This window comes from Delphinus delphis, chromosome 8 (genome assembly GCF_949987515.2).
Source record: "Delphinus delphis chromosome 8, mDelDel1.2, whole genome shotgun sequence".
Lineage (NCBI taxonomy): Eukaryota > Metazoa > Chordata > Mammalia > Artiodactyla > Delphinidae > Delphinus > Delphinus delphis.
The window spans coordinates 57,752,157-57,776,562 of record NC_082690.1 but is presented as its reverse complement, the minus strand read 5'-3'; the positions used below and the strand labels follow the sequence as shown (position 1 = coordinate 57,776,562).

At 50.2% G+C, this 24,406-nt stretch overlaps 1 protein-coding gene and 1 long non-coding RNA gene across 5 annotated transcripts in view; one reads left to right on the top strand and one right to left on the bottom strand.

Annotated features, from left to right (window-relative positions):
* SLCO2B1 (solute carrier organic anion transporter family member 2B1) overlaps positions 1–13,034 on the top strand; it is a 50,842-nt gene extending 37,808 nt beyond the window's left edge. For 3 of the 4 annotated variants that reach the window (XM_060018267.1, XM_060018269.1, XM_060018270.1), the window contains exons 10-14: positions 1,350–1,515; positions 5,991–6,154; positions 7,529–7,593; positions 7,894–8,014; positions 9,033–10,910. In XM_060018267.1, coding sequence (XP_059874250.1) covers positions 1,350–1,515; positions 5,991–6,154; positions 7,529–7,593; positions 7,894–8,014; positions 9,033–9,213 — 697 coding nt within the window. In that variant the 3' untranslated portion in view covers positions 9,214–10,910. Of the gene's footprint in view, positions 1–1,349; positions 1,516–5,990; positions 6,155–7,528; positions 7,594–7,893; positions 8,015–9,032; positions 10,911–11,523 lie in introns of those variants that run through there. The other variant, XM_060018268.1, reaches the window with a different exon arrangement.
* Positions 12,345–24,406, bottom strand: part of LOC132429676 (uncharacterized) — a 29,516-nt gene continuing 17,454 nt past the window's right edge. Inside the window, exon 5 of the long non-coding RNA XR_011246571.1 lies at positions 12,345–12,478. This is a non-coding gene — a long non-coding RNA (uncharacterized lncRNA). The remainder of the gene's footprint in view (positions 12,479–24,406) is intronic.

Genomic DNA, 24,406 nt, shown 5'->3' with positions numbered 1-24,406 from the left:
TGCGGGGGCCTCAGCCCAGGAATGATCAGCCCTTGCCCCTTCTGTCCCAGCTCCCACCTTGACGACCTCTCCCCCATCTCCCTTCCCTCTCCCCTCCTTCCCTGTCCCTTCTCCTTTTCCCAAAGGTCCAGGGTGGGTCCTTCTGTCTGCAGAGCCTTGTTCTAGGCACCGAGGTGGGGCTTCAGCCAGGCCCTCGTGAAGCCCCTGGTCTGACGAGGGAGCCAGGACATTTTCATGATTTTTAGAGTAAAAAGTAAATGAATATTTCACCACAATTTTTTAAAAAAGCAAATGGGGAAAAGTGAGCCTACCTCACATGCCTCATTTGTCTCTTCTTCTGAAGCCTCTCACCCTGACCCTGACATCTCATCTCATCCAGGTTCTCATCTATATTCTTGCAATTTATTCAGCTTTGGGTTATAATTCATTGAAGAAGCCTTTGGGGACCAACTGAACAAACTGAGAATTTCTCAAACTCCAGAACAACTAATGGTACCAACAGCTGCTGAGAACTGAGGGTCTCCTACACGTCCAGCTCCTCCCATATTCCGTATTATTAAACCCTCACGGGATCTCCGGGATGGGTCTTACCATTATCCCCATTTCACAGATGAGGATAGCAAGGCTCAGAGAGGTGGAGTCACCTCCCTTCTGATCTCCTGCCCCTGGGCATCCCTGTCCCCGGTCAGACTAGAGCGGAGTGACTCCTGGGACTTGGGGGCAGGCCCCCAGAAGGGAGTCAGGTGGGTCTAAAATGTGCCCTAGACAGTGAACAGGGCAGTGAGAGTGAGGGAAAGGTCGTGAGACTGCAGGATGGCGATGGGAAGGGGAACCTGCAGAGCTGACAGAGAAACTGAGGCCAGAGAGAGGCAGGAACAGGTCGGAGATCCCACAACTACTCAGGTACTCTGACTGGGCCCCTCACATACAGTTCTAATTTTCCCAGAAAAGGAAGCAGTCCAGCTCGTTGAGATAAAGGTACTTTTCATCTGAGACTAAATTCTGAGAAGAATTTACCTCATGTTCCCTAAAAGAAAGGGTCATTGAGGAGCAGAGATGTTTGCAGAAGCAGCTCAAAGACTTGTAGGGTCTTGGGGCTGGAAGGGGGTCTCAGAGCCTCTGGTCCAGACTCTGCTCCCCCCTTCTCCCATTGGAGGCCTCTTGCAGCTTCCACTGCAAGGGGCTCACAATTGCCTGTCATGGAGCAGCTCTGACAGTGAAAAACCTCTGTGTGGAGCTGAAATCTCTGACCATGGCCGTCAGGGGAGGTTTCAGGGCTGAGGGAGCCCTGGCTCGTGGCCTGAGGGAGGGAGAGCCAGGCCAACCTTGCCGGCCTTCTCTCCCACCAGTGCCCAGCCTGGGCTGGAGCTGTTTCCAGGCTGCACGGAGCCCTGCTCCTGCCCGTCAGACGACTTTAACCCTGTCTGTGACTCCAGCGCTCGGGTGGAGTACCTCACGCCCTGCCACGCAGGCTGCAGGAGCCGGGTGGTCCACGAGGCTTCGGACAAAGGCCAGGTGGGTCAGGCCTCTGGCCACTCCCTCTGCCTCCCATGGGCTCTGCCCTCCCCACCTCTGTGCGCCTGCCCCGCTCCCAGCTCTGAATGGTCTCACTCTGGCTCGTCTCTCTGTCTGTGTCATCTGTCTCCTTCTGCTGGCAGATGTAGAACTTTATTCTTTCAATAAGCTTTCATTGCCAGCCTGGGCCCAGCCGTGTGCCAGGGCTCAGAGCACAGAGGTGAACCAAATCTGGCCCCGGCTGTCTATGCAGGGGATGGGCAGAAGGAAGTAACTCAGGAATTCCAGGGGTGGTGATAGGCGGGAGAGGTGGTCCCCACAAGTACAGACAAGGATGCAAGGAGATACATCCCACCTGGGAGGGTCCCAAAAGCCTCATGGGACGTGGCAGGTGTGCTGGATCTTCAAGCGTGGGCAGGCAAACTAGGGAAGGGCTTTCCAGGCAGGGAGGGCACATCACATGGTACACACACACACACACACACACACACACACACACACACAAATACAATGTTTCAAGAAACTGCAAAGAAATTATTGGAGCAGAAGCATAAGGGTTCATGGAGGGAAAGCAAAGCCCAGACTAGGAAGGGCCTTGAATGCCAGGCCACGAGTGGGGCCTTCATCTGGAGAGCAGTGCGGAGACTTGGGTGGGTTTTAAGCAGGGAAGTGACAGGGTCAGACCTGTGTCTGATCACATTTGAGGCCATAGTGCAGAGGAAGGTGAACAGAATGCAGGCCAGGAGACAGGAAGACCAGTGGGGAGGCTGGAGCAATGAGCCCATTCAGTCAGTCAGTCAGTCAGTCAACAAACCTTCGTGGAGCCTCTCCTTTGTGCCAGGCCCTGTGTTGGGGGCTGAGGACAGAGCCAGAGCCAAGGGTCCCTGCTGTCAAGGAACTCCCGGGGATGCGTTTGTGGGAGAGAGGAGGAGTGGAGAGCGTAACCAGCAGCAGTGCGTTCTACGTGAATCTTAGAAGGACCACCAAGACCAGCTGGTTCTTCCTCTCCTTTCCTCTCATTGCCCCCAAAGGACAAGTGGGGACAATGCTCACCTTCCTCAGGCCACCCCCCCACCAGCTGGAATAAAGCATGTGTGTGTGGGTGTGGTGTCAGGCTGGTTGTTATGACAACGCCTCCCTCTCTCCGGAGACCCCCACTCCCATCATGCAGAACCCCTGCCATTGAGTCCTGCTGGGCATCCGCATCTAAGCCCAAGACTCCTACAGGGAGAGACCTGGGCCCCACGGGCTGGCGCAGAGTAAAGCACCTGGTTGACGTTATTTCAGAAACCAGCCAGGCACCACCTGAGCTGTGTAAACTGTTCTCATTTGGAATAATCGCAATCCAGGCTTTCAAGCCTCCTAGCACTTACTGGCCTGACTTGGTTTGATCTCCCTGAGACCCTTCCAAAGTCCCCCAGGCCCTGGCAGCTGGGGTTGGATCCCCGAGGCAACAGTGAACTCCTGCGGATAGGGGCCTGTGAGCACTGCGGCCAGGCCACCTGGTTCAAATCCCTGTTCCGCCTCTAACTGGCTCTGTTACCTTAGGCAAATTTTTTAATCTGTGCCTCAGTTTCCTGGTCTGTGAAATGGAGGTGATAGTATTGAGTGCCTACTATATACCAGGCACTGTGCTAATGTTTTACCCGGATAAATTCATTAAGTGAAGAGCCACATGACATAATCCAAGAAAAGCACTCAGCACGGTGCCTGAGGAATTTTAAGCATGCAGTAATACACACTTCTATTACGCCCATTATACAGATGGGGAATGGAGGCCCAGGAAAGGACCAGGCATTGCTCAAAGTTTTATTGCCAGAGCTGGGACTAGAGCTGAGGGCTCTGGCCTCTGAGCCCAGCCCCCTCTCCAGTGCATCCTCAGAGGTTGTGTTGGGTATAGTATTTGGAGGAAGGTGTAGCTGAGTCCTGGTCAGCACTCACGAACTGTCACCCTGGCCTGGAATTGTCTGTTGGTGAGCCTGCCTCCTCAGGCCAACCTGAGCTACTCAGCCCAGAGGTGGATCAGTCAGTGTCCAGCACAGCTGCGCTCAGTAACAATTTATGAATGAATAAATGTGAGATTGGAAGGCTGGCAGCATCTAGGGCTCAGGGGTGAGGTCCTAGGGAGTGAGAATCAGAGGCAGCTGGAGAGATTAAAGTCATTCATAAGACGAACTTCCTGCCATGGAATTAGATGAATATGAATGAAGGGCTGGGAGAACTCCAAGAGAAAGGCCTCTAGCTTTTTTATCTCTCCCAGCAACCTTCTGCCTCCAGAAAAAAGAACAGGATGATTCTCTTCCGATAACCTGGCCTTGGCATATTTCTCCACTTACCTGTCCCTTTATTGTATCTCCGACCCAGTGGCTTCCTCAGCCCGTGGTGAAGGTCTAGACAGTGTGTGCTCAGGGGGCAGGCCCACATGGCAGCATAGCCTTGGCGTGCAATGCCAAGCGCCCAAACACCCAAGCTGGAATCCTAGGTCTCCAATCTCCCCTCTCTCTCTCTGTCTCTGTCTCTCTCTCTCCCTGTCTCTTTCTCTCTCACTTTGCCCTAATTCCACCTTCTAAATATCTCTCAAATCAGAATCCTTTTCTCCTTCCCTCCCCCTCCCTCCTGCCTCTCTACCAGCCTCCCCAGTCAGGTCCCTCCTCTTGCATCAGCCAGCGCAGCTTTTGTGCCATCAGGTCTTATCTCTCCCGTGCTTCAAATCTTTCCAAGGCTCCCAGCTTCCATCTCAGGGCTTCCCAGCCCTTTTCACATTGGGAAGAGTCTCAAGCTGCCAAAGCTGGAGGTGAGAGGCCCAGAGAGTTCCAGCTGCCTGGAGTTCACCAGGTCACCCTGAGGGCTGATGTGTTCCCTGCACACCTGTTGCTCAGCTGAGGCCGAGGTTCTCTGGGGCACACTGGTTGGGAAACTGTGATCTAGGGGCAGAAAAGAAAAGCCAGGTCTTCCTGGCTCAGCTTTGCTCCCGTTGAGGCATCTGAGGACACTGGTGGTCTAGACCAATTCTGAAAGAATCTGAAAAAAGGTGGTTTTCCAGGCCACCTTGGGGCTGGGAACGAGGGTTGCAATCAAACGCGAGCCTGAGGACATTTCATTGCACTTTAGAAAAGGGTCAGCTTTTCCTCATTCTTCAGCCTTTGGTGGGGCCCCAGTTTTCCGGGCGTCTCCTATTAGACTTTTCACCTGACAGGAAGGAGGGCTAGGACTTGTCCTCTGGCCCTGTAGCCCCCAACCTCAGAAAGCTGTGCTCCATTGCACAAGGTTCTGCAAACACCTGGCGGCCAAACCTTGTTTCAGGCCTCTGCTCACCTCTCTGGGTTTGCCTCACTTAGTACTGAACCTGAGTATTTTTTCCTTCCTGCCAGCTCATAGATGCTCTCAGGACATTGTTTTCATTATTTTATTTTATCCAGCATTTTAGATTGCTGTCAGCAGGATGACTGACAGGGCACCTAGTCCACCCTGCTTCTGGAAACAGCAGTCAGGTTCTCTTTCGTGTCCAGGGTTCTTCACAGTGTGGCCCCAGCACACACACACCCCACACCCCATGCAAAGAGAAGGCAGAGAAGGCCTCCCCTCTGCCTTCTCTTTGCATGCATTCTGCTCCCGACAGAAGGAAGGATTTGCTGGCTCCTTTCATGCCACTGTGATTTTACACTTAGCTTTCCCTCTACTCATTCCAATTTTCCTCTTGGTGAACTCCTATTCATTCCTCAAGACCCGAATCCAACACCCCTCTTTGGCGAAGCCTTCCTTGCGCCTCCTTTACCTGCTGAACCAAGACTCCCACTGATGCTATCTGCCCCTCTCCATCCTGTGCTTGAATCTCTCCTTGAGAATCCACTCTAGGATCCAGTGCCCTGGAAGACCTCAGTAAAGCGGGAAGGGGGAACACTGAACTGGAAAATCTGAATTCCTTCCTCAAAATACTTTGTTGCTTTAATTCCTTGCACAGAAAGTCAGGAATTTGGAACATTCTGACATCACCAGGTGAAAGAATGAGTGAGTGTATGTGGTGTATGAGTGTGTGTGAGCATATAAGTGTGTGAGCATGTGTGTGGGGTGTGAGTGTATGTTTGACAGTATGTGTGTGTATATGTAGTGAGTGTGTGTATGTATGTGTATGAGAGCGTGAGTACATAGGTATGTGTGTGAGTGTGTATGTGTGTGTGCTGTGTTGGGGGTGACTCTCTTCTAGTTCCCTCTCCCTGTCCTCTTCTCCACGTCCCCTCTCCCCACAGCCCCAGCCTGGGCTCAGCCCATTTGTGTGCAAACAGCCTGCGTACCTGTCAGGCTGCTCAAGCCATCCTGACTGAGCCAAGGGGTCAGAAATCCCAGCATCCAGCCAGCTCTGCCCCAGTTTGTGTGTGTCCACGGGTCTCTCATAAGCCTCCTGGGGCCTCACCCCTTGGCCAGCTGCTTGTCCTTAGAGGTTCCTGAAGGCTCTTCTTCCCCCCTCCCCACCCTAGGTCTTCTACACCAACTGCAGCTGCGTGCTAGGAGGCGGCCCTGTGCCAGCGGGCTCCTGCGACTCGGCCTGCAGCCACCTCGTGCTGCCCTTCATGATCCTGGTCAGCCTGGCTGCCGCACTGGCTAGTGTCACCCACACACCGTCCTTCATGCTCATCCTAAGGTGAAAGCAGGGGCGTGCTGGAACCAGTGCATACCAAGAGGTTCTTAACCACAGGCAGGATAAGGGATCCTGAGGGAGGTGTTCAAAGAAGGAGGTGTCCTGGCCCCCAAAGCAGACCAGCCTCTCACTGTCCTGTCTACATCCTCATGGCAACTGCTGAGATGAAGTTTTCTCCCCATCTTACAGATAAGAAAACTGAGGCTCAGAGAAATTCAGAGCTAGCCCCGGGTCATGTAGCAAGTTTTGGGTGGAATAGTACTGATGCCAAGGCCCAGAGCCCAGACCCCTACTTTCCCCAGAGGAGGAGAGGCCACACCTAAGCCCCTGCCCTGGCCTCCAGTCACAGTGAGGAGGAAGTGGGGGAGCGTCACCTGACTCTCCGCCCCACCCGACCTGCAGTGAGCTGGTCACAGGTGGTGCACCTAGAAATCCAAACCCCATCAGTGTGGTCTACGACTCTTCCACTTCAAGTCAACAAGCACTAGGTGCCCACTGTGGACCCAGTCTGTGCTGAGCACTGCCTCTTGGTCCAAGATCTTTCTGGCCCTTGTCCTGAGGGTGCCTGCTGGGACTGACAAACTGTCGCCTGAAGCCATAAGAGGACCTCAGAGCAGGATAATTCCAAATTTTCATTATGCTGGGATTATTTTATTCCCCATCTGTTTTCTAGAAAATTAGAAGGGGGATGGAGCCCCTTACAATATTAGAAGGCATGTAGATCCGTAAACCAGGCTGGCTGCAAGAGCAAAAGTAGAGGAGTCAGATGCCCCAGCAGGCAGGCTGGTTAAGAGAAGTTCATGCAGGCAGTGTACGGCACAAATTCCAACCCTTGACAGCCATCAGCCGTGGGGTCTTGGCCAAGTCACTCAACCTGTCTAACTATCTGTCAGTTTCCTCACCTGTAAAATGGGCCTCATGCTATACCTACCACATGCGGGGGATGTGGGGGGCGCAGTACAGAATAACTGAGCCATGGTAAGCACTCCACAAATGCCAGCTGCTGGGATGACTTAGGAAGAGGAGCCAGTGATTGCCAGGCACCCCAGGCTGAGACATCATAGTGATCAGGGAAGTTACACGGCGTGTCTGGCTGCCCAGCTCCAGGTTTTGCCAAGTGTAGGAGGAAGGGGAGAATTTGGTGGGACCGGGGGGTGGGGAGAGAGGGGTGTCTGTGACCGGCAACACAGGGAGGTCAGCACAGGGCCCTGACGGTCAGCGGGTATAGCTGGGACCCGGCTCTGCAGGTTGAAGGGAAGCCACTTCAGAACCTCTGGGGGCAGGCTGGTGCTGGGGGTGGGAGAGAAGGGGATGGTGAGAGCGCCTTGGAGGCTGGAACCCTCTCAATCCTCATGTCACCCTGTCCCTGCTTGTTAGGGGAGTGAAGAAAGAAGACAAGACTCTGGCTGTGGGGATCCAGTTCATGCTCCTGAGAGTTTTGGGTAAAGAATGTGCTGGGGACTGCTGGTCCAAGGCCCGGGGGGCACAGGGATGAGTGGGGCCCGCTCCCTGACCTTAAGGGTTCACTGGCCCACAGGGTCACAGATCCGACCTATGTACCCTGGAGGTGGGTGCGCAAGCAGCTAGACGGCCCATCAGGGAGCCAGCATCCAATACCAGGGTAAGGGGTGGGCTTGAAGGCTGAAGACTTAATGGCCCTGAAGAGTTATATATACCAGGGAGTGGCAGGGGAGGTACCGGGATGCCAGCTTCCATTGTCCCCTGAACACCTCCTCCTCCAGCCTGGATGCCCAGCCCCGTGATCCACGGCAGTGCCATTGACACCACCTGTGTGTACTGGGCCCAGAGTTGTGGGCGTCGGGCCGTCTGCCACTACTACGACCACGACCTGCTTCGAAACCGGTGAGACCGGGGATAGGGGCTACCAGGGGGCTGTGAGAAAGCTTCTAGAAACACTCTTGGGGTCCCAGGCAGGCCACCAGCAGGGAGGGGAGGTCCACTGGCATCCACCTGCAAGGTGACCGGCGCTCCATGCAGTGCTGATCTCACCAGTCCTGCAAGCTAGACATTGTCTCCCCTTTTGATGGATGAGGAAAGTGAGATTTAAGTAAGTGGCCCAAAGTCACACAGCTGATAACTGGCAAAGCTGGGCCTCACCAGTCTGTGCTGGCTGAGTGAGGGGAGAATCAGGGGAGCAGCCCAGGTGTGAGAAAAACAGAGAGTTGGGGTGGGTCAGGAAGATGGCTCTATCTAGGACACAGGAGGCCTAGGATGCAGGCCCCGCTCTGCCTCCCTCATTGCGAGACCTGCCTTTTGGGGACTTAATCTTCCCATCCATACAATGGGGAGCCCAAAGGAACCTGAAGGCAGAGAGGCTACAGGCCCTGGGATGGATGGGCACCTGGGGGGAGGGACTTACTAGCAGAGCTGGGAGTAGGGAGCTGTTCACTTCCAGCTCTGAGGAGTGCATGGTTCCAGGAGGGCTTCCTAGAGGAGGAGAAGACAAGAAGAGTCTTGGTGAATTAGACAAACAGGAGAGGGGATCCTCCTTTTCTTGCGGCAAGTGATGTGATCCAGAGTTGCAACTGTCAGGCCCGCTGAGTCCTTAGAGAGACCCAGAGAGAGGCAGGGCCAGCCCAGGCCATGAGGCAGTCAGCACAGGGCAGGCAGGCTTCTTTGGAGCTTTTCCCCCTTCCAAGGAAGGACCCCCATGGGGGTCAATTCTAGGGGCTCCCAGCCAAAGCCATGGTGACAGGGTCCACTGCCCTGGGGCTGGAGGCCTATTCCCCCCCCCCAAGGCCTCAACGTCTCCAACTACATAATGGGTGATGATTGCTGATGCCACTCTGCTTCCAGCCCAAGCACATCCAAGCCCTGAATGGGGAGGTCCTGAGTTCAAGGGTCACTTGCTCTTTCCCAGGTTCATCGGCCTCCAGTTCTTCTTCAAGACAGGCTCTCTGGCCTGTTTCGCCTTGATTTTGGCCATCCTAAGGCAGCAGGACAAAGAGGAGGGGACCAAGGCGACCATACCCAACCCTGGCCTACAGCAGCAGCTGTTAGCGTCGGGGGCAAAGAAGGAGCCTGAGGAATCCAGAGTGTGAGCTGTCCCAGGGCCCCATTCTGGCCGGGAGTAGCAGCCATGGCGAGTACCTCCTCTGGGCCCTTTGCCTGAGATTGGGGGTTGGGAGCCCTGTTTTCCAGTTATGAGTCCTCCACTAACTTGCTGTGTGGCTTTGAGCAAGCCACTGACCCTTTCTGGGCCTTTGTTTGCTCACCTGAACCAAAGAGTTACTTGCGGGTTTGTTGTTTTGGCCACTTCTGAAGCTTGAGGGTCTTCCCCCTCTTCTCCCCCAGCCACACGGGCTGACCTGAAACCAGGCTTTCCTGGGTGGAAGGACTGCATATCTTTCCCCCAGGGCCCGAGGATAGAGAAGTGGACAATAGTAGGCCAGGCTGCCCCGCCTACTGGGTCCTGGCCCTGCTCTACTGCTCACCTGGAACACCCTCTCTGAGCCTCAGCCTCCCAGCCTCCATCTCTGTCAGGTGGAAATGAACTTGTCAGCTTTCAGGCCTCTTCAGCTGTGACCATCTGTGTGGCCAGGACAGACTCAGGTCTCCTCTCCAGCCCCGCTCAGCCTGGACTTGGGGCCAGTACAGCCTCTGTTGAGAAGTGTCCATTTGGCGCCCCCTGGAGGCAAAGCCCTGAGCTTTGGGGAGCCGCCCTGGGGAGGGAACTGGTCCCACTCACGACATCCAAGCTAGGCAGGCCTTCAGGAAACCTGGTGTGAGGTCCCCAGGGGCCTTGGCTGTGCGGGGAGCCTCACTCTCTGGAGTCAGGAAATCCCAGCCCTTGCCCTCAGGCAGGCACAGTCTGGGTGAGGCCTATTCTCTGCCTGGTGGAGAGGGGGACCCAGCTCCCACATTGGGGCATTTTCTAATTTCAAAGACCAAACAAACTCAGCATAGACTCACTGGTACCCACGCATTGCCAAGATTTCACACACTTGACCTGGGCCCACCAAAGCCACTTTGACTTTTGTGACTAGAATCCTAATTTCACCATTTCCTCCCAGGTGCCTGATTCTATGTCACCTGGGGTTGTGTAGACAATGTCTGGTTCTGTGACACCCACATTTTGGGGTAACATCTGGTTCTCTGTGATGCCTGGGTTGGTGTAAGAACCTGTTCTTTGTGATGCCTGGGCTTGTGATCTAGAAGCACTAATGCGTGGCTCTGTGTAATAAGTGGGTCTGTGGGATGCTTGGGTCTGAACAGACAAGTCCTTGTCTGTGTCAGGCCTTGTCTTGCCTTGTCTTGTTTTATGGCTAGTCTTATCTGGCCTGATGATCTCTCTGGGACGGGGAGAGAGTTTCCCAATCTGCTTCCAGCCCAATCTAGTTGCTTGGGAGGCAAGAGACAGGGAGTCAGAAGCAGGAGCTTCCCAAATCCATGTCCAGCCCTGTGCTGTGGGCCAGGGCGGAAGCTGGGGGTTTGGGGGCACACGTGGCTCTGGCCCTCTGCGCAGCTCTCAGCGGCAGGGCTTTGAGGCTATGCCACATGAAAGAAGAGGGAGGTACAGAAGTTCTAATTCCCATTTTTGTTCTGCTGGTTGATACCTTTAAATGTCTAACAGATATCTGAGCCTGTATTTATCAGTGCCAAGAATTTCAGAGTCTCTTCCAACAAGATGAGGTGTTTGTATGTTCATATTCCTCCTCCTTCCCTCTTGTTTCCCAGGTTTTGCAGAAATAATCTGGAATTATAGATATAGCTTATTATTAAATTTGTTCTTGCATAATGTGTCTTCCGTTACAAAAATCCTTTCTTCCAAACTGCATTAAGGTTTGCAACAACCAGATTATTTCCAGTTATTTAGATTTAAGGTTTGCTGGATTCATTGCTCACCGTTATTTCTCGTAGATTACATCTTCCCCTACCTGTATATTCTGGTCTAATTTTTGTTCGGCTCGACTACTTTCTCTAGTAATGGTTTCAGAAGTGGAATAATGTCGCAAGGCTTTCCCAGTCCTCACCTGTCCAAACTGTCATTCAGGTTTTACAGAAGAGATGGTTCAGAAAGGATAAGCAACTTGCCCAAGATCACACAAAATAAATGTCAGAGCCAGGATTAGATCTAGATTTTGTGGGAACTGACGCTTCCACAATTTGGGGAGTCCTCTTTAAGAAAAAGAGCACAAAATTAGGTAAGAAGGTGAATATTTACTTAGAATGAAAAAAGAAGTCAAAACAAATACATCTCACAATTCAGAAAAATAGCATAAGATTTTTTACTAACTGCTGTGCATACCTCCAAAATTCTCCCCCTAACGGTTGGAAATAGTTTCTATAGACTAGCTTCTGGTTCCATACATTTTAAACCTGTTTCTCCTCTGTTGTCCATATACTTCCAGGGCCAGGCAGGAGAAAACACTTTCATGTCACAAGATGACCTCTGGATATGACACCTTGATGTCACAATGCCAAATGAGTTGGACTGTGGGTAGGAAGAATCCTAGAAGCCATTCTCTATACAGAGGTAGCTAGCAATGATTTATCTATTCATAGAGGTGACTGAGAACCACGTAAATATATCCCAATGAATCCAAATTAAATTGATCCCCAACTCCACTCCCCCTTAGCATTATTCCAGAAATGTCCATGCCAACTGCTTCACATAAAGGGAAACTGGGACACAAGGACACTTGGAGTGGAAAGAACTAGCCATCTTGACCCATTGTGGTGAAAGTGTCTACCTTTGGAAATTTCCTGAGAACTTGACAACAGGAACATATTGATGAAGACTCTCCCAGGGCCTGGGTAGAGGCCGTGGTGCTCAAGCAGTCTTAGCTTCATGCTGAGTCTACCTCTGGGTTGAGCTGAGATTTGAAGAAGACGAGGTGCTTGTGCTTAAAATCATCCAGGCTGGTCAGGGAGGAGACTCCAGGAGTAATCACAAGAGAGACATGGGGCTGAGAGCCAGGGGTGGAACAGGTAAGGGTCAGCGACTTCCCAGGGATTCAGGGGGTCCAGGGAGCAGCCCTCTTCCCTGACATGGCCTCTGGCCAATGAGAAGCCGCAAGCAATTACACCTGTGAGTTCACTTTCTTCTCACCCTGTCCCTGAGAGTTGGAGGAGAAGGCATTAAGTCTCCTACTAGATTCTATGGTGGTAAAATCCAGCAGAGAACAGGACTGGAACCAGAATGAAGATCCTGACACCTGGTCCGGAGTTCCTTTAGGCTGTAGACTCATGCTGGGAAGTTGCAGGGCAGGCAGATACCAGGGAGCCAGGAGCCATGATTGGAGCACAAATAAACGAGGAGCAAGAACTGGGACTTCCCTGGTGGCGCAGTGGTTGAGAATCCGCCTGCCAGTGCAGGGAACACGGGTTCAATCCCTGGTCCGGGAAGATCCCACATGCCGTGGAGCAACTAAGCCCGTGCGCCACAACTACTGAGCCTGTGCTCTAGAGCCAGTGAGCCACAACTACTGAGGCCGCATGCTGCAACTACTGAAGCCCACGCACCTAGAGCCCGTACCCTGCAGCAAGAGAAGCCACCGCAATGAGAAGCCTGCTCACTGCAATGAAGAGTAGTCCCTGCTTGCCGCAAGTAGAGAAAGCCCGCGCGCAGCAACGAAGACCCAACACAGCCAAAATAAATAAATAAAATACATAAATAAATTAAAAAAAAAAGAATCTGCCTGCCAAGGCAGGGGATACGGGTTCGAGCCCTGGTCTGGAAAGATCCCACATGCCGCGGAGCAATTAAGCCCGTGCGCCACAACTACTGAAGCCCGCATGCCTAGAGCCCGTGCTCCGCAACGAGAAGCTACTGCAATGAGAAGCCTGTGCACTGCAACGAAGAGTAGCCCCGGCTCACCGCAACTAGAGAAAGCCCGCACGCAGCAACGAAGACCCAACACAGCCAAAAATAAATAAATAAATTTATTAAAAAAAGAAAGAACCCACAGCACCCTTGACATTCTTTAGACATGTTGAATTCTTTCCCCCTAACAAGCCCCTACATGTGCTCCTCCCTCTACCCAGCTGGCCTTCTTCACATCCCCACCCCATTGTTTGCCTCTCCATCCCGCTTCATGAAGCCCTGTCCAAACTTCCAGACCCAGCTCAAAGGCCACCACCTCCAGGGATGCAGCATGGTATAGGCAACGGGAGTGGGTGGCAACCACCTCAGGGAATCCATTAAAAGGTATAGACTCTCCATTAAAAATGCACACAAACTTATACACAATTGTGCCCCTGATTTCAGAGGTTGGGGATCATTTGAAGCCTAGCTGTAGACCTCCAGTGGAGTGGAGTGAAAAGAACAGAGTTTTAGAGTCAGTCAGATTTGGGTTCAAATCTAGACTCTGCCACTGATTCACGGTGTGACCCCAAACAAGATTTAACTTCTTTGCCTCTCAGTTTCTTCACCTGTAAGGTGAGGTTGATCATTCCTGTCTCTCAGAAGGTATGAAGACAAAATAATGATAACATACTCATTCACAGGCAGTGTACCTAATGATCAATATTTGTAAGTTTCCTTCCCCTTCCCTTGTTCCTGAAAGGAGAACATGGGGGTGGAGGTGGGAGTGGGCAGTAAGGACAGGGAGAGGCACCACTGAGGGGAGGCACCGCCCTCGCTCTGCCCTGCCCTGGCTGCAGCTCTGCTTGTCCCCTAATCTTTCTTCCACTGTCAGCCAGGGCTCAGCCTGCCCAGTCTTATCTCTCCCCACAGCCAGCCTGGGACAGCTTTTCTCAGCCAGATTTACATTTTTATTGATTTTCTTTCTCCCTTCCAGAGCAGTCCCTTCCTTCTGTTTCCCCTTTTGCTATAAAATGGGCTAACCCTGGAAGCAGCAGTTCTGGTGCTGGCCAAGAAGTGATGGTTCAAGGATAGATTCATTCACCATACATTCATTTATTTATTCAAACACCCAATCAACCAACAAACCACATGGCTGCTCTATGCCCCTGTGCTGGCACTGCTGGGGGGACACAGCCATGGGTCCAGTACAGGAAACTCCCGGTATAAGCAGACAAGCTGACACATAGTAATAAAAGCATGATTAGTCATATAGGAGGGGGAAGAAGAGGAAGCCACGTATTCTTCCTGGGGTCACCATGGAAGGCTCTCCAGAAAAGGTTAAATCAGAGCTGGCCTTAGAGATTAGGCAGGAAATTCCCAGGTAGAAAAGATGCAAATAGACATGAGAAACAATGGTATGAGCAAAGATAGGAAGGCACAAGAGGGCAGAGTGTGTCTGAGATGTGGTACAAGAGCGATGTGGTTGGGATGTACTGCACGTGCAAGGCCATCAGGAGAGAGAGGAGAGCTGAGGCTGGATGTACCAGTGAGGACCAAGCCTTGAGTTCCAGCTGAAGGCTTTGGATGTCTTCCTGAGGACAAAGAGGCGCCCTTGAAGCATTGACTGATGGATTATTCAATTGACTGGTTATTTTAAGCAGGGAGTGACATGACAAGATTTGTGTTTTAGAAAGGCTGCAGGCCGCACCCTGGGGGCTTTGAATGGAAAAGGGAAGCTGGAGGCCAAGAGCTCAGGCTGGACACTGGTGCTTAATCAAGAGAAGAAGTAGGAGGCCTTGAACCAGGTCATCCTTGAAGTGGGGACATCTAAGATGAGTCTTGAAAGATGAGTAGGACCATACCAGGTGGAGAAGTTGGGAACAGCGTCCAGGGAGAAGAAACTACACAGATAAAAACTCAGCATACAGAGAGCTCCTGGCAAGCTTGGGGAATTTTCCACTAGTTCGGCAGGGCTACAGTGTGGTCTAAGAGAAAGGTCATGGTGAGGGATGTAGCTGAAGAAATGGGTCAGGGCCCTCAGTTTCTCTCAGTATTCTCTGTCTCCTGAACCTAGACTCAGGTGGGAGAGGAGAGGGAACACTGGCCACTTGTGCAGAGGTGACAGTGTGGAGCTGCCTCCCCTGAAGACTGCGAGAGGCTTTCCATGGTCACAGCACTACATTTTACAAAGTCCCTTCACACTTGATCCTCATGGCTTCCTGACGAGGAATGTAGAACAAGGACTATTGGCCCCGTATAGTGCATAAATTATCTGAAGCCTAGAAAACTACAGGAACTTGTCCAACGTTGCTCAAGAGCTCAGGTATCCCCCTTTTAAAGTCCAATGTTTTTTCTAATAAACTTACTTGTCCCTGAATCACATACACACAATAGATGTCGTAGCTACTAACTAATGTGATTGGAATGGGGAAAAGCATAAAAAAAACACATCAGAGTAAGAGATCTCCTTCTGTCCTCAATTCCTCAACCTTCACCCTGGAGCTGGAGACATTCCAGCCGAGAAAACCAGGTTCCCTCTGCTTTGGAATCCAATAGACATGAGGACAAATCGCAGCTGTGTCACTTTCCACCTGTGAGAAGTCAACTGCATTCATCTCAGCCTTAATTTTCTCATCTGAAAAACGGGAGAAACAAACCCTATCTTTCATAGAGTTGTCATGAGGACTTAATGTGATAATGTAAGACTATAGTAGTTAACTATTGCTGAGTAACAAATTACCCCAAAACTTAGCAGCTTAAAACAACAAATATTTATGATCTCGCACAATTTCTGAGGATCAAGAACCCAGAATCGGGCTAACTGAGAGATTGTGGCTCAGGATGTCTCATGAGGTTGCAGTCAAGTCTCAGCCAGGGCTGCAGTCATCAGAACGTTCAATGGGGCTGGAGGATCCACTTCCAAGCTCCCTCTGTGGTTGCTGTCAGGCTTCCATTCTTTGGGGGCAGTTGGTCAAAAGTTTCAGTTCCTTTTTACACAAACTTCTCCACAAGACTGCTCATGACATGGTGGCTAACTTTCCCTAAATGAATGATCCAAGAAAGAGAATCTACCAAGATGGAAGCCACAGTATCTTTTATAACCTAACCTTGGAAGTGACAAACCTTTATTTTTACCATATTCTTTTGGTCACACAGACTAACCTTGGTACAGTGTGGGGCAGGAACATAAAAGGGTGTGGATACCAGGAGGTGTGGCTCTTTGGGAACCATCTGGAAGCAGGCTACCACAAGTGTCCAGAACAATGCCTGGCACCCAATAGGTACTTATTCATTTGCAGCTGCCATTATTCTCCCTGTGCTCACAGACTAGCTGGGAAGACAAGATTTGGACATGAAAAGAGAGAGCTTGGCAAAGTAGACTGCAACTTGAATTGGGCAATGCTCAGTCGCCTGATGGAAGAGGGTCTGCAGGACCAAGGGGTGGAAATAAGGGAAGGCCGCCTGGCAGAGGTGGAGCTGAGAGGCCAATTCAGCGAGGAGACAGAGGGTGAGTGTGGCACACACTATCTGTTGCCTTCCCGCAGCCAATCTCCTTTTCCTCTTTCCAGTAGCAAGGTGCCCAGCCACAAGGACGATCCAAGCCCTTCATGGAAAAGCCTTCCTCTTTGCCAGTGAATAGTCTAAGAGTAGACATGTGACTTTATTTTGGTCAGTGAGATATAAGGGAATGGTCTTCTTGGAAAGCTCCCCTCTTGGATAAGAGAGGCATGAGAGAAGATCCTTTGTCTCCCGTGCCCTTTCTTCCTGCTTGGGAGGACATGGTACTTGGTGTCACATCAGCCATTTTGTGATCACAAGGGGAGTCTCTCTCAGGGCTTAGAATGGGAAAAACCTGGGTCGTCAGAGACATAACCAGACATATTCTGGTTGAATAACCAGACCAACCCTGGCTCCACCTTCCTCTGGCTTCCTCGTTAAGGAAATAAAAGGTTTAAGCCATCAGGTGTTTTCTTACTTGCATTCTAACTGATTCAGTGAGCAAAGCATTCCAGTTCCCTCTGGGGTTTTTTCCTTTTCCGCAGGAAGGTAGAGTGAAACTGTGGAACAGGAAAGGGCCCTTGGCTGGGAGGCAGGAGTCCTTGGTCTAACCCCAGCTCTGCCTCTGAGTTGCTCTGTGATCTTGAGCAACTCCCTGCCCCTCTGGGCCTCCAATAATCACAGGTAATATTTATTGACTGCTTGCTGTGTGCCAAGCACTCTGCTAAGAGCTTCCCTTGCATTATCTTATTCAATCCTCACATCAACTCTGCTATGTCAATATTATTATTCTCTTTATTTTATAGATAAGGAGACTGAGGCCCAGAGATATGAGGGAATTTGCCCAAGCTTACATAGCAAGTTAGTGCTGGATCTCTGGACTCTGAATTCATGCTCATCTTTCTCTAAAGCCAGGCTCCTGACCATAATGCTATACTGCTTGGTGGTAAAAGGATGTCTCTGGACAAAATGACCTCTAAGGGCCTTTCCAGCTCAAATATTCTTTGACTTGCTGCCCCATTTCTAGCTACATGATGAACAAAACAGCTTATCCTAGAGAAGAAAGAAATAAGGACTGTCTTTAGCCATCTGAAAAGCTGTCATATGAGTGGGAGATTAGACATACTCAGTGTAGCTCAGAGGACATGAACTGGACAAGTGCGGGGACACTACCGGGAGAGAGAATGCAGCTTATATAAGGGAGAGCTTTCTAGCTTCCATTCAGCAGGGGTAGGGGTATGCACAAAGGCAATGGCTCTCCTGTCATGACATTTACACAAGCCTGTGTTAGATAAACATTTGTCAGAAGTACTGCATTAAGTAGGAACAGGATTGAACAGCTTAAAACTTGTGGTAGGAATTAAAGAGGATAATGTACTCTAGTACATTCTAATACTCCTAGCACCATAACTGATACAAATAGAGGGAGTCAATAAATTGCTGTTTCTTTTCTTTTTTGACACTGAGATTCTTGGATTTTAAGATTCTCTAATATGGATTTTTGGCCCTTTGCCTCTAATATGCCACAGTTCTATAATTTCAACACATTGTGATTCTGCCCTGCTAAGATGCTATGATTTTAATACTCTAACTTTCCGTGATTGTGTGGCTCTGGAAGCTGAGCAGTCTATGATTTTGTAATTTAATAGTCTCTAGCTTTAACAATCCAAGATTCAATAAAGTGTCTCTCACCAGCTCTAGAAATATGAGGGAGTGGCTCTATGCTGTGCTTCACTGGCCTGGACACACATTGGACTACTACCTCTGCTCATGTTATCATTCCACTGCCTTCCCCCACCCCAGCCTCAGGCTCTCCATACCAAAAAACCCTCCTCCCTGATTCCTACCCCTTCTTCACTCCACACCTACAACGTAGGTATATTCACTCTCTATCTGCTGGTGACTTTTCATTAACTAAGAACCTTCTCTGTGTCCAGGCTTGTGCTTATTCCAAAAGGGATATAAGAGAATGAGAAGGTATGGTTGTAATTCTCAGGGGGCCTAGGATCTAAGGACTCAAATCCCTTGCTTTTGTTTAAGTTCAACTCAAACTTACCTCTACCAGGAAACCTTCCTTGACTGACACTAAATATCTAGCACCAGTAACCTTAATCACAAACGTGAAGATCTGACTTCTTTGGTTGATTATAGTGCACATTTTAATTTATCTGTTTATCATGTTTTCCAGATTATAACTGAGATTCCCCCATAAATTAAGAGCATGTCTCTTCAACCAAACTGAGAGTTTTGTAGAGGAAGACCATGTCTTCCCCATCAGACTGGAAGCTCCATGGAGACATGGTCCATGCCTCCCTTATATCATACTTGAGCTAGAGTTAAAAGCAGAGTGATGTTTCTCCACCAGATTAATAAATACCCAACGGTAAGTTCATTTTTCTGCCAATGGACTGAGCATTTTATAGAAGCAGAGGCTACATCTCCCCTTAATATGGGGAATCTCCAAAGGCCAAGGGCTGAGCTTCCACTCATGCTGGGGGCATCTCCCTGAGATCAAAGGGTCTAGGGTTCTCCCTTCTCTTTCTATTTCTTTAATCCTAGCTCAGGACTCTAGCCTGAAGAAGAGATATTTTCTCTAAATCAGATAGACAAATGAAAAAGAGGAGATTAAGGACTCAAGCCTCTCCCCCAACAAGTCCAGGGCCTTTCTTGCTCTACCCTGGGCCATCTCCTAACAGCTGCCATCCCTCTGCCCAAACTGGGCCCTTCGTAGCCACTCGAGCAGCAAGTGAAGATGTCAGCACCTTGGACAGCACCCAACCCATTACAGGACTTGGAGCCAGCGGAAGCCAAGCTCTCCAACTCCCTTAGCCTCTGGGTGATGAATTTCCTTGTTTCTCAATTTGATTAAAGCCCAGTAGATAACCAGAGTCCCTTGTTTCTTTCTCTTTTCTCTTCCGGATGAACATAATCAACTCCATCAGGCTTGGAATACTTGCTCTTAAATACTACCTACCCAGTCCCGGCCTAGGCATGAATCAGGGACACACTGCTAAAACACTTGGAAGACTCACACGTTTATTCCTGGAGAATGGAGGTGGGAGAGGAAGCGCTCCCTGAGATGTTAGGGGCTGTGAATGGACGTGAAATGTGTTTGGGTAAAGAAAATCCTGAACTGAAACTCAGGAAATTTGAAGCTTAGTTCTGGATAAGCTTTACCACTAATCTAGATATGATCTAGAGCAAGTGGCACACCCTTTATGAGCCTGTTTTCCATTTGTAAGATGAGGATGTCGGATTAGACAATCTCAAATGTTGTGTTCAGTGCTAACATTCTATAGGAACATTTAAAACAGATAAGGAAAGAGATTTGCCCAAGGTCATATGGCAAGCTCATGGCAAATGTGTGTCTGAATTCATGGCTCCTGGTTTCTACTTCAGTGTTATTTCACTCGCACAGTACTTCCCCCTTAGTTCACATCGCAAACTTTTTGCCTGGGGACAGAGCTGAAGAAGTTGGAGACAGGTGGGATAGAGTTCATTGGTGCCAACAAAAGGAAATAAAATTTTAAGATATGTGGAAATGCTGATCTCTATGCAGAGAGCATAGTAGAAATAACTAAGATTAGGGGGAAAGGACCACCTCATAGAGACAGAAATTCAACCCTAAACTCAGAGAAACCCCGGAAAGGTTTTGTGACTTGCCCAAGGCCATCCAGCAAGGCAACTGTAGAATCCTCTTAAAGAAAAAGAGTGAACTCTTATCCTGATCAGGTGTTGGGAGGTGCCCATGTCAGAGAAGAGAAGAAAAAATATAAATCAGGAAGTATGTATTAGGTACTAAAGTGTGCCCAGGTCTGCACTAAACATCTTGGCAGGAACATACAGAATAAGACATGAATTCTGCTTTCTCCATCTCTGATGTGCTGCTTCTTCTGCTTGGAATTACTTCCAATGCATCTACGTATGTCCAAGTACTGCTGTTCCATCAAGGCTCAAACCAAAAGTCTCCCCTGGTGGGAAAGCATCCATAGCCTTATCCAGATGCCACTTCTCTCTCCTCTGAATCCCCAAAGCATTTCCTTTGTTCCTGTTTTATAGTACTCAGCATCGTCTGCCTTATCTGCTCCCATCCTCTCCCATAATGAGTGAAGAGAGAGAGTGAGCCTGCATTTTATTCAGCTTTGAATCACTCAGAATACTCAACACAAGATCTGAAATATAATAGAATCTCAGAAAGTATTGGATGCCTGAATAGATAGATGGATGGATGATGAATATAGATGTATGGGCGACTCAGAGAGAGAGAAGATGAAGGGATGGGTGTGTGGATGGGTGAGTGGGTACACGGGTGGATGGTGGGTGAATGTATGGATGGACAGATAAGTATATGACCATATAGGTGGGAAGAAAATGGATAAATGGGCACCTGGGTTAGTAGGTAGGCGGGAAGATGGAAAGGTGAATGAGTACAAGAATGATTCTATGGACGGCTGAATGCAAATGTATGTAGGTGGATAATGTGGTTGGTGAATGGATGGATTAATATATAGTTAGATAGCTGTGTGGGTGAATGAGTGGATGTATAATTACATGATTATATGGAAAGATAAATGTCAGGATATGTAGAAAGAAGAATTAGGGGAAACATGGAGGTATTCCTAATATCACAAAGGTCATTTTCATGGAGACTTTCCATTGCTAATGTCAGAAAAATGACTATGGGGGTGAGCTGACTCTGTGCTTAAGCTGAGTCAAAAGTGTGCTAAGGTTGCAAAAGATCTCAGCCTGGTATCAATGAAAGTCTAATATCATGATCCAAAAAGGTGGTGGTCCTGCCTTGGCCTGAGCTGTTCACACTGCCCTGGAGCCTGTGTTCTGCTCTGTGCATCTGGAGGGATGATGACAGCCATGGCTTGTCCACATAGGCGATACAGCGAGGAGTAATCTGTAAAGCCTACCAAATGAGGAAATGGTGAAAGAACCAGGAGTGTTCAGCTTGGAGAAGAGAAAAGTCAGGGGTGATAATCATCATGGCTCAGGATCTTGCTGGCTATCCTGGGGCATGCCCTGTGGCCCCAGAGGCAAATCTAGCTCCCAGAGGAAGTCACAAGGCTGAGGTCTCAGCCTCATGCGAGAAAGGCCATCATACAAGAGAAGGACTTTCTTCGGGGAGTGAGCTTCCCATCTCTGGGGCTTCACAAGTAAGATCTGGACATCTTCTATGAGAGAAGCTACAAAGTGGAGACTTGCTTGATGTGGAAAGTAAATAAGGGCAACTCTGAAATCTCTTCCCACCCCCAAATTAAAACATCTGTTCAGGGCTTCCCTGGCGGCGCAGTGGATGAGAGTCCGCCTGCCGATGCAGGGGACACGGGTTCATGCCCCGGTCCGGGAAGATCCCACATGCCGCGGAGCGGCTAGGCCTGTGAGCCATGGCCGCTGAGCCTGCGCGTCCGGAGCCTGTGCTCCACAACGGGAGAGGCCACAACAGTGAGAGGCCCGCATACCACAAAAAAAAAAAAAAAAAAAAAAAAAACCAAAAAAACCATCTGTTCATCTCTTCGATCCTCAACAATTAGGTTCAGCTGTGCCCTGAGTTCATATTGGAAGGTAGGGAATTTCCATCCAGAGCTGAGGGTTTGGAGAGATTTGGGAGACAGAAATGGGGTCTAATGGGACCCTCAACTTTCTGTGGAGGTCTGGGGTTGAGTAATCAAGAGAAACTGAAAATGTCCTTTCAGAGGCCCAAATGACAGAGGAGGGAGAGAGTCAGAGCCACCCAGAGCCAATCCGTGACCTAGATTCTCTGTAATTAACAAGCCTACGTCACTGACTTAGGCTTCTGTTGGCTTCTGATCAACACTGTCTCCCCAACCCCGCCCAGCTCTCTGGTATGAGAAGATTAAATCAATTAGGAGGAGGAGGAGATCTGGCTGGCTCTGGTTGGGAACAGTGGATAATTCACTTACATAACAGAGTACTGAGGTTTGGACTTGGCCTTTGAGTAGTGGCAGTGGATCCCAGATCCCAGCTTTTGGGAAGAGACTTCAGGAGTCGGGAGTAAAGGCAGAGGGAAATAAAGGGGGTCCAGGGGGAGGCGCAGCCATGACCCCAGGCGGAGGCCCATATTCCATCTTCTTGCTGAGAATACCCTGTTCTCTGGGCTGAGAGAGGGACAAATTGAAAAATCACTCTTCCTTCCCCCAAGTGAGGGGGGCCCAGCCACCAAGATTATTCATAAATGAAAATCTGACAAAGCCTCTCTCCTTAGCCTGGCATTTAAGGCCCTGCAAACTTTCCTGGGGCATCCCCTGCCTCCAAGGGGTGCGGGTGGGTAGAGAGGCAACAAACACCTCCTGGTTTTCCCTCTGTGCCAGGTCCTGGCTAGGCACTGGAAGTACAGAGAGAAACAGACGTAGTTCCCTCAGAAGCACGGCCTAGTGGGGGGACACATACCCACAATGCTGTGTGCCAAGTGGTAAAACAGAGGCCCGCATGGGCAGGACCCAGAGGGGTCACAAATCAGGGAGGCCTCCTGGTGCCAGTTCCAGAAGGCTCCCCAGGGAAGGCAGTCTCACTGAGCCTTAAAGGAAGGATGGATTAGTGGGAGTTCATTGGGCTGACCTGGTTGAGGGAGGGCCTTGGGTGGAGGGAACAGCATGTTCAAAGGCATGGCAGTAAAACAGCTTGGCACACATTCAGGGAACTAGTTGATGTGGCTGGAGCTTAGAGCATGAGTTAGGAACGGGGGAAATGAGCAGGAGAGGTAGCCAGTCCAGGTCTCGCTTCTGATGGCGTGCCAAGAAGGCACTGAGGCAAGGACCCCAGGGTCTCTGATCAACCTATGCTTCCTGAGCACGGACAATATGCCAGGCCCTGTGCTGGGACTGGGGGCGGATGGAAGTGGGGAATAAAGAGATGAATGAGACTCAGGCCCTGTCCTCCAGGAGTTCTAGAAGGGCACACAAATATCTTCCGTTACCAAGCTGATAGTCCCAGCTTGGCTCTGGGTGGGATTCAGGCCTGGCTGGTGTCTCTGGAGCTCTGCTATTGGCTGGGTCTACCCGCAGCCCCTTGCCTAAGGACTGAGATGCCCAGGCAAGCAGTCTTGTTGGTCAAACGTGACCTGGCCTTGGGACTTCCCTGGTGATCCAGAGGTTAAGACTCCGTGCTCCCAATGCAGGGTCCCCAGGTTTGATCCCTGATCAGGAACGAAGATCCCACATATGGCAACTAGAGAGCCCGTGTGCCACAACAAAGACCCAGTGCAGCCTAAATAAATAAATAAAAATTAAAAAAAAAAAGTGACCTGGCCTCTGGGGGCCTGCTCCTGCCACCTAACTCCTGAAGACCACTCCTGTGGCAAACAAGGTCCCCATGAGCAAATCCAAATAGATGGAAGAAAGTGACGCCCTGAGCTGGTATGCTAGCAAGGGAGGCAAGGTATGGGTCGAGAATTGCTTAGGAGTTATACTGGAAGGGTCTTGGGAGACACTCAGGGTTGTTATCTCGGGTCATGCCATCCTATGGGAAACAGGAGGATGTAAGGTCAGGAGGAGAACAAGAGGAGTTGCAATGGTTTCAGGCTCCTCAAGTTATAGGATTCGTCAGGCGGAGGCCCATGGAAGCGTAGGAATTCAAGTGGACCACACACAAGCTCCCTGTAAGAAGCAGGCATGTGGAAATCCCTCCCTCACCTGTTCTCTCCCTTCCTTCATACTTTCCTTCGGCAGCTCTCAGTACCTCTTCTATCCAAGCGGGCTCTGGGCTGAGCAACGAGGCACAGATCTAGGGTCCCCCTGTTCTTTGTCCAAAGGACCAGGATTAAGCACAACATTCTAGCATATCCTGGACTTGCCTGCATTAAAATGTTGGCTGGGAATTGAAGCTAGGGCCTGAAATGTATTCTACTGTTGGAAAGATTTAGGAAGTAACCTTTGTGATTGCAAGCAACAGAAACTGACACAGACTAAGCAAAACGGAAAAAAAAAAATTACTAGCAGTTCCACTGGGCAGCTCGGAATGGA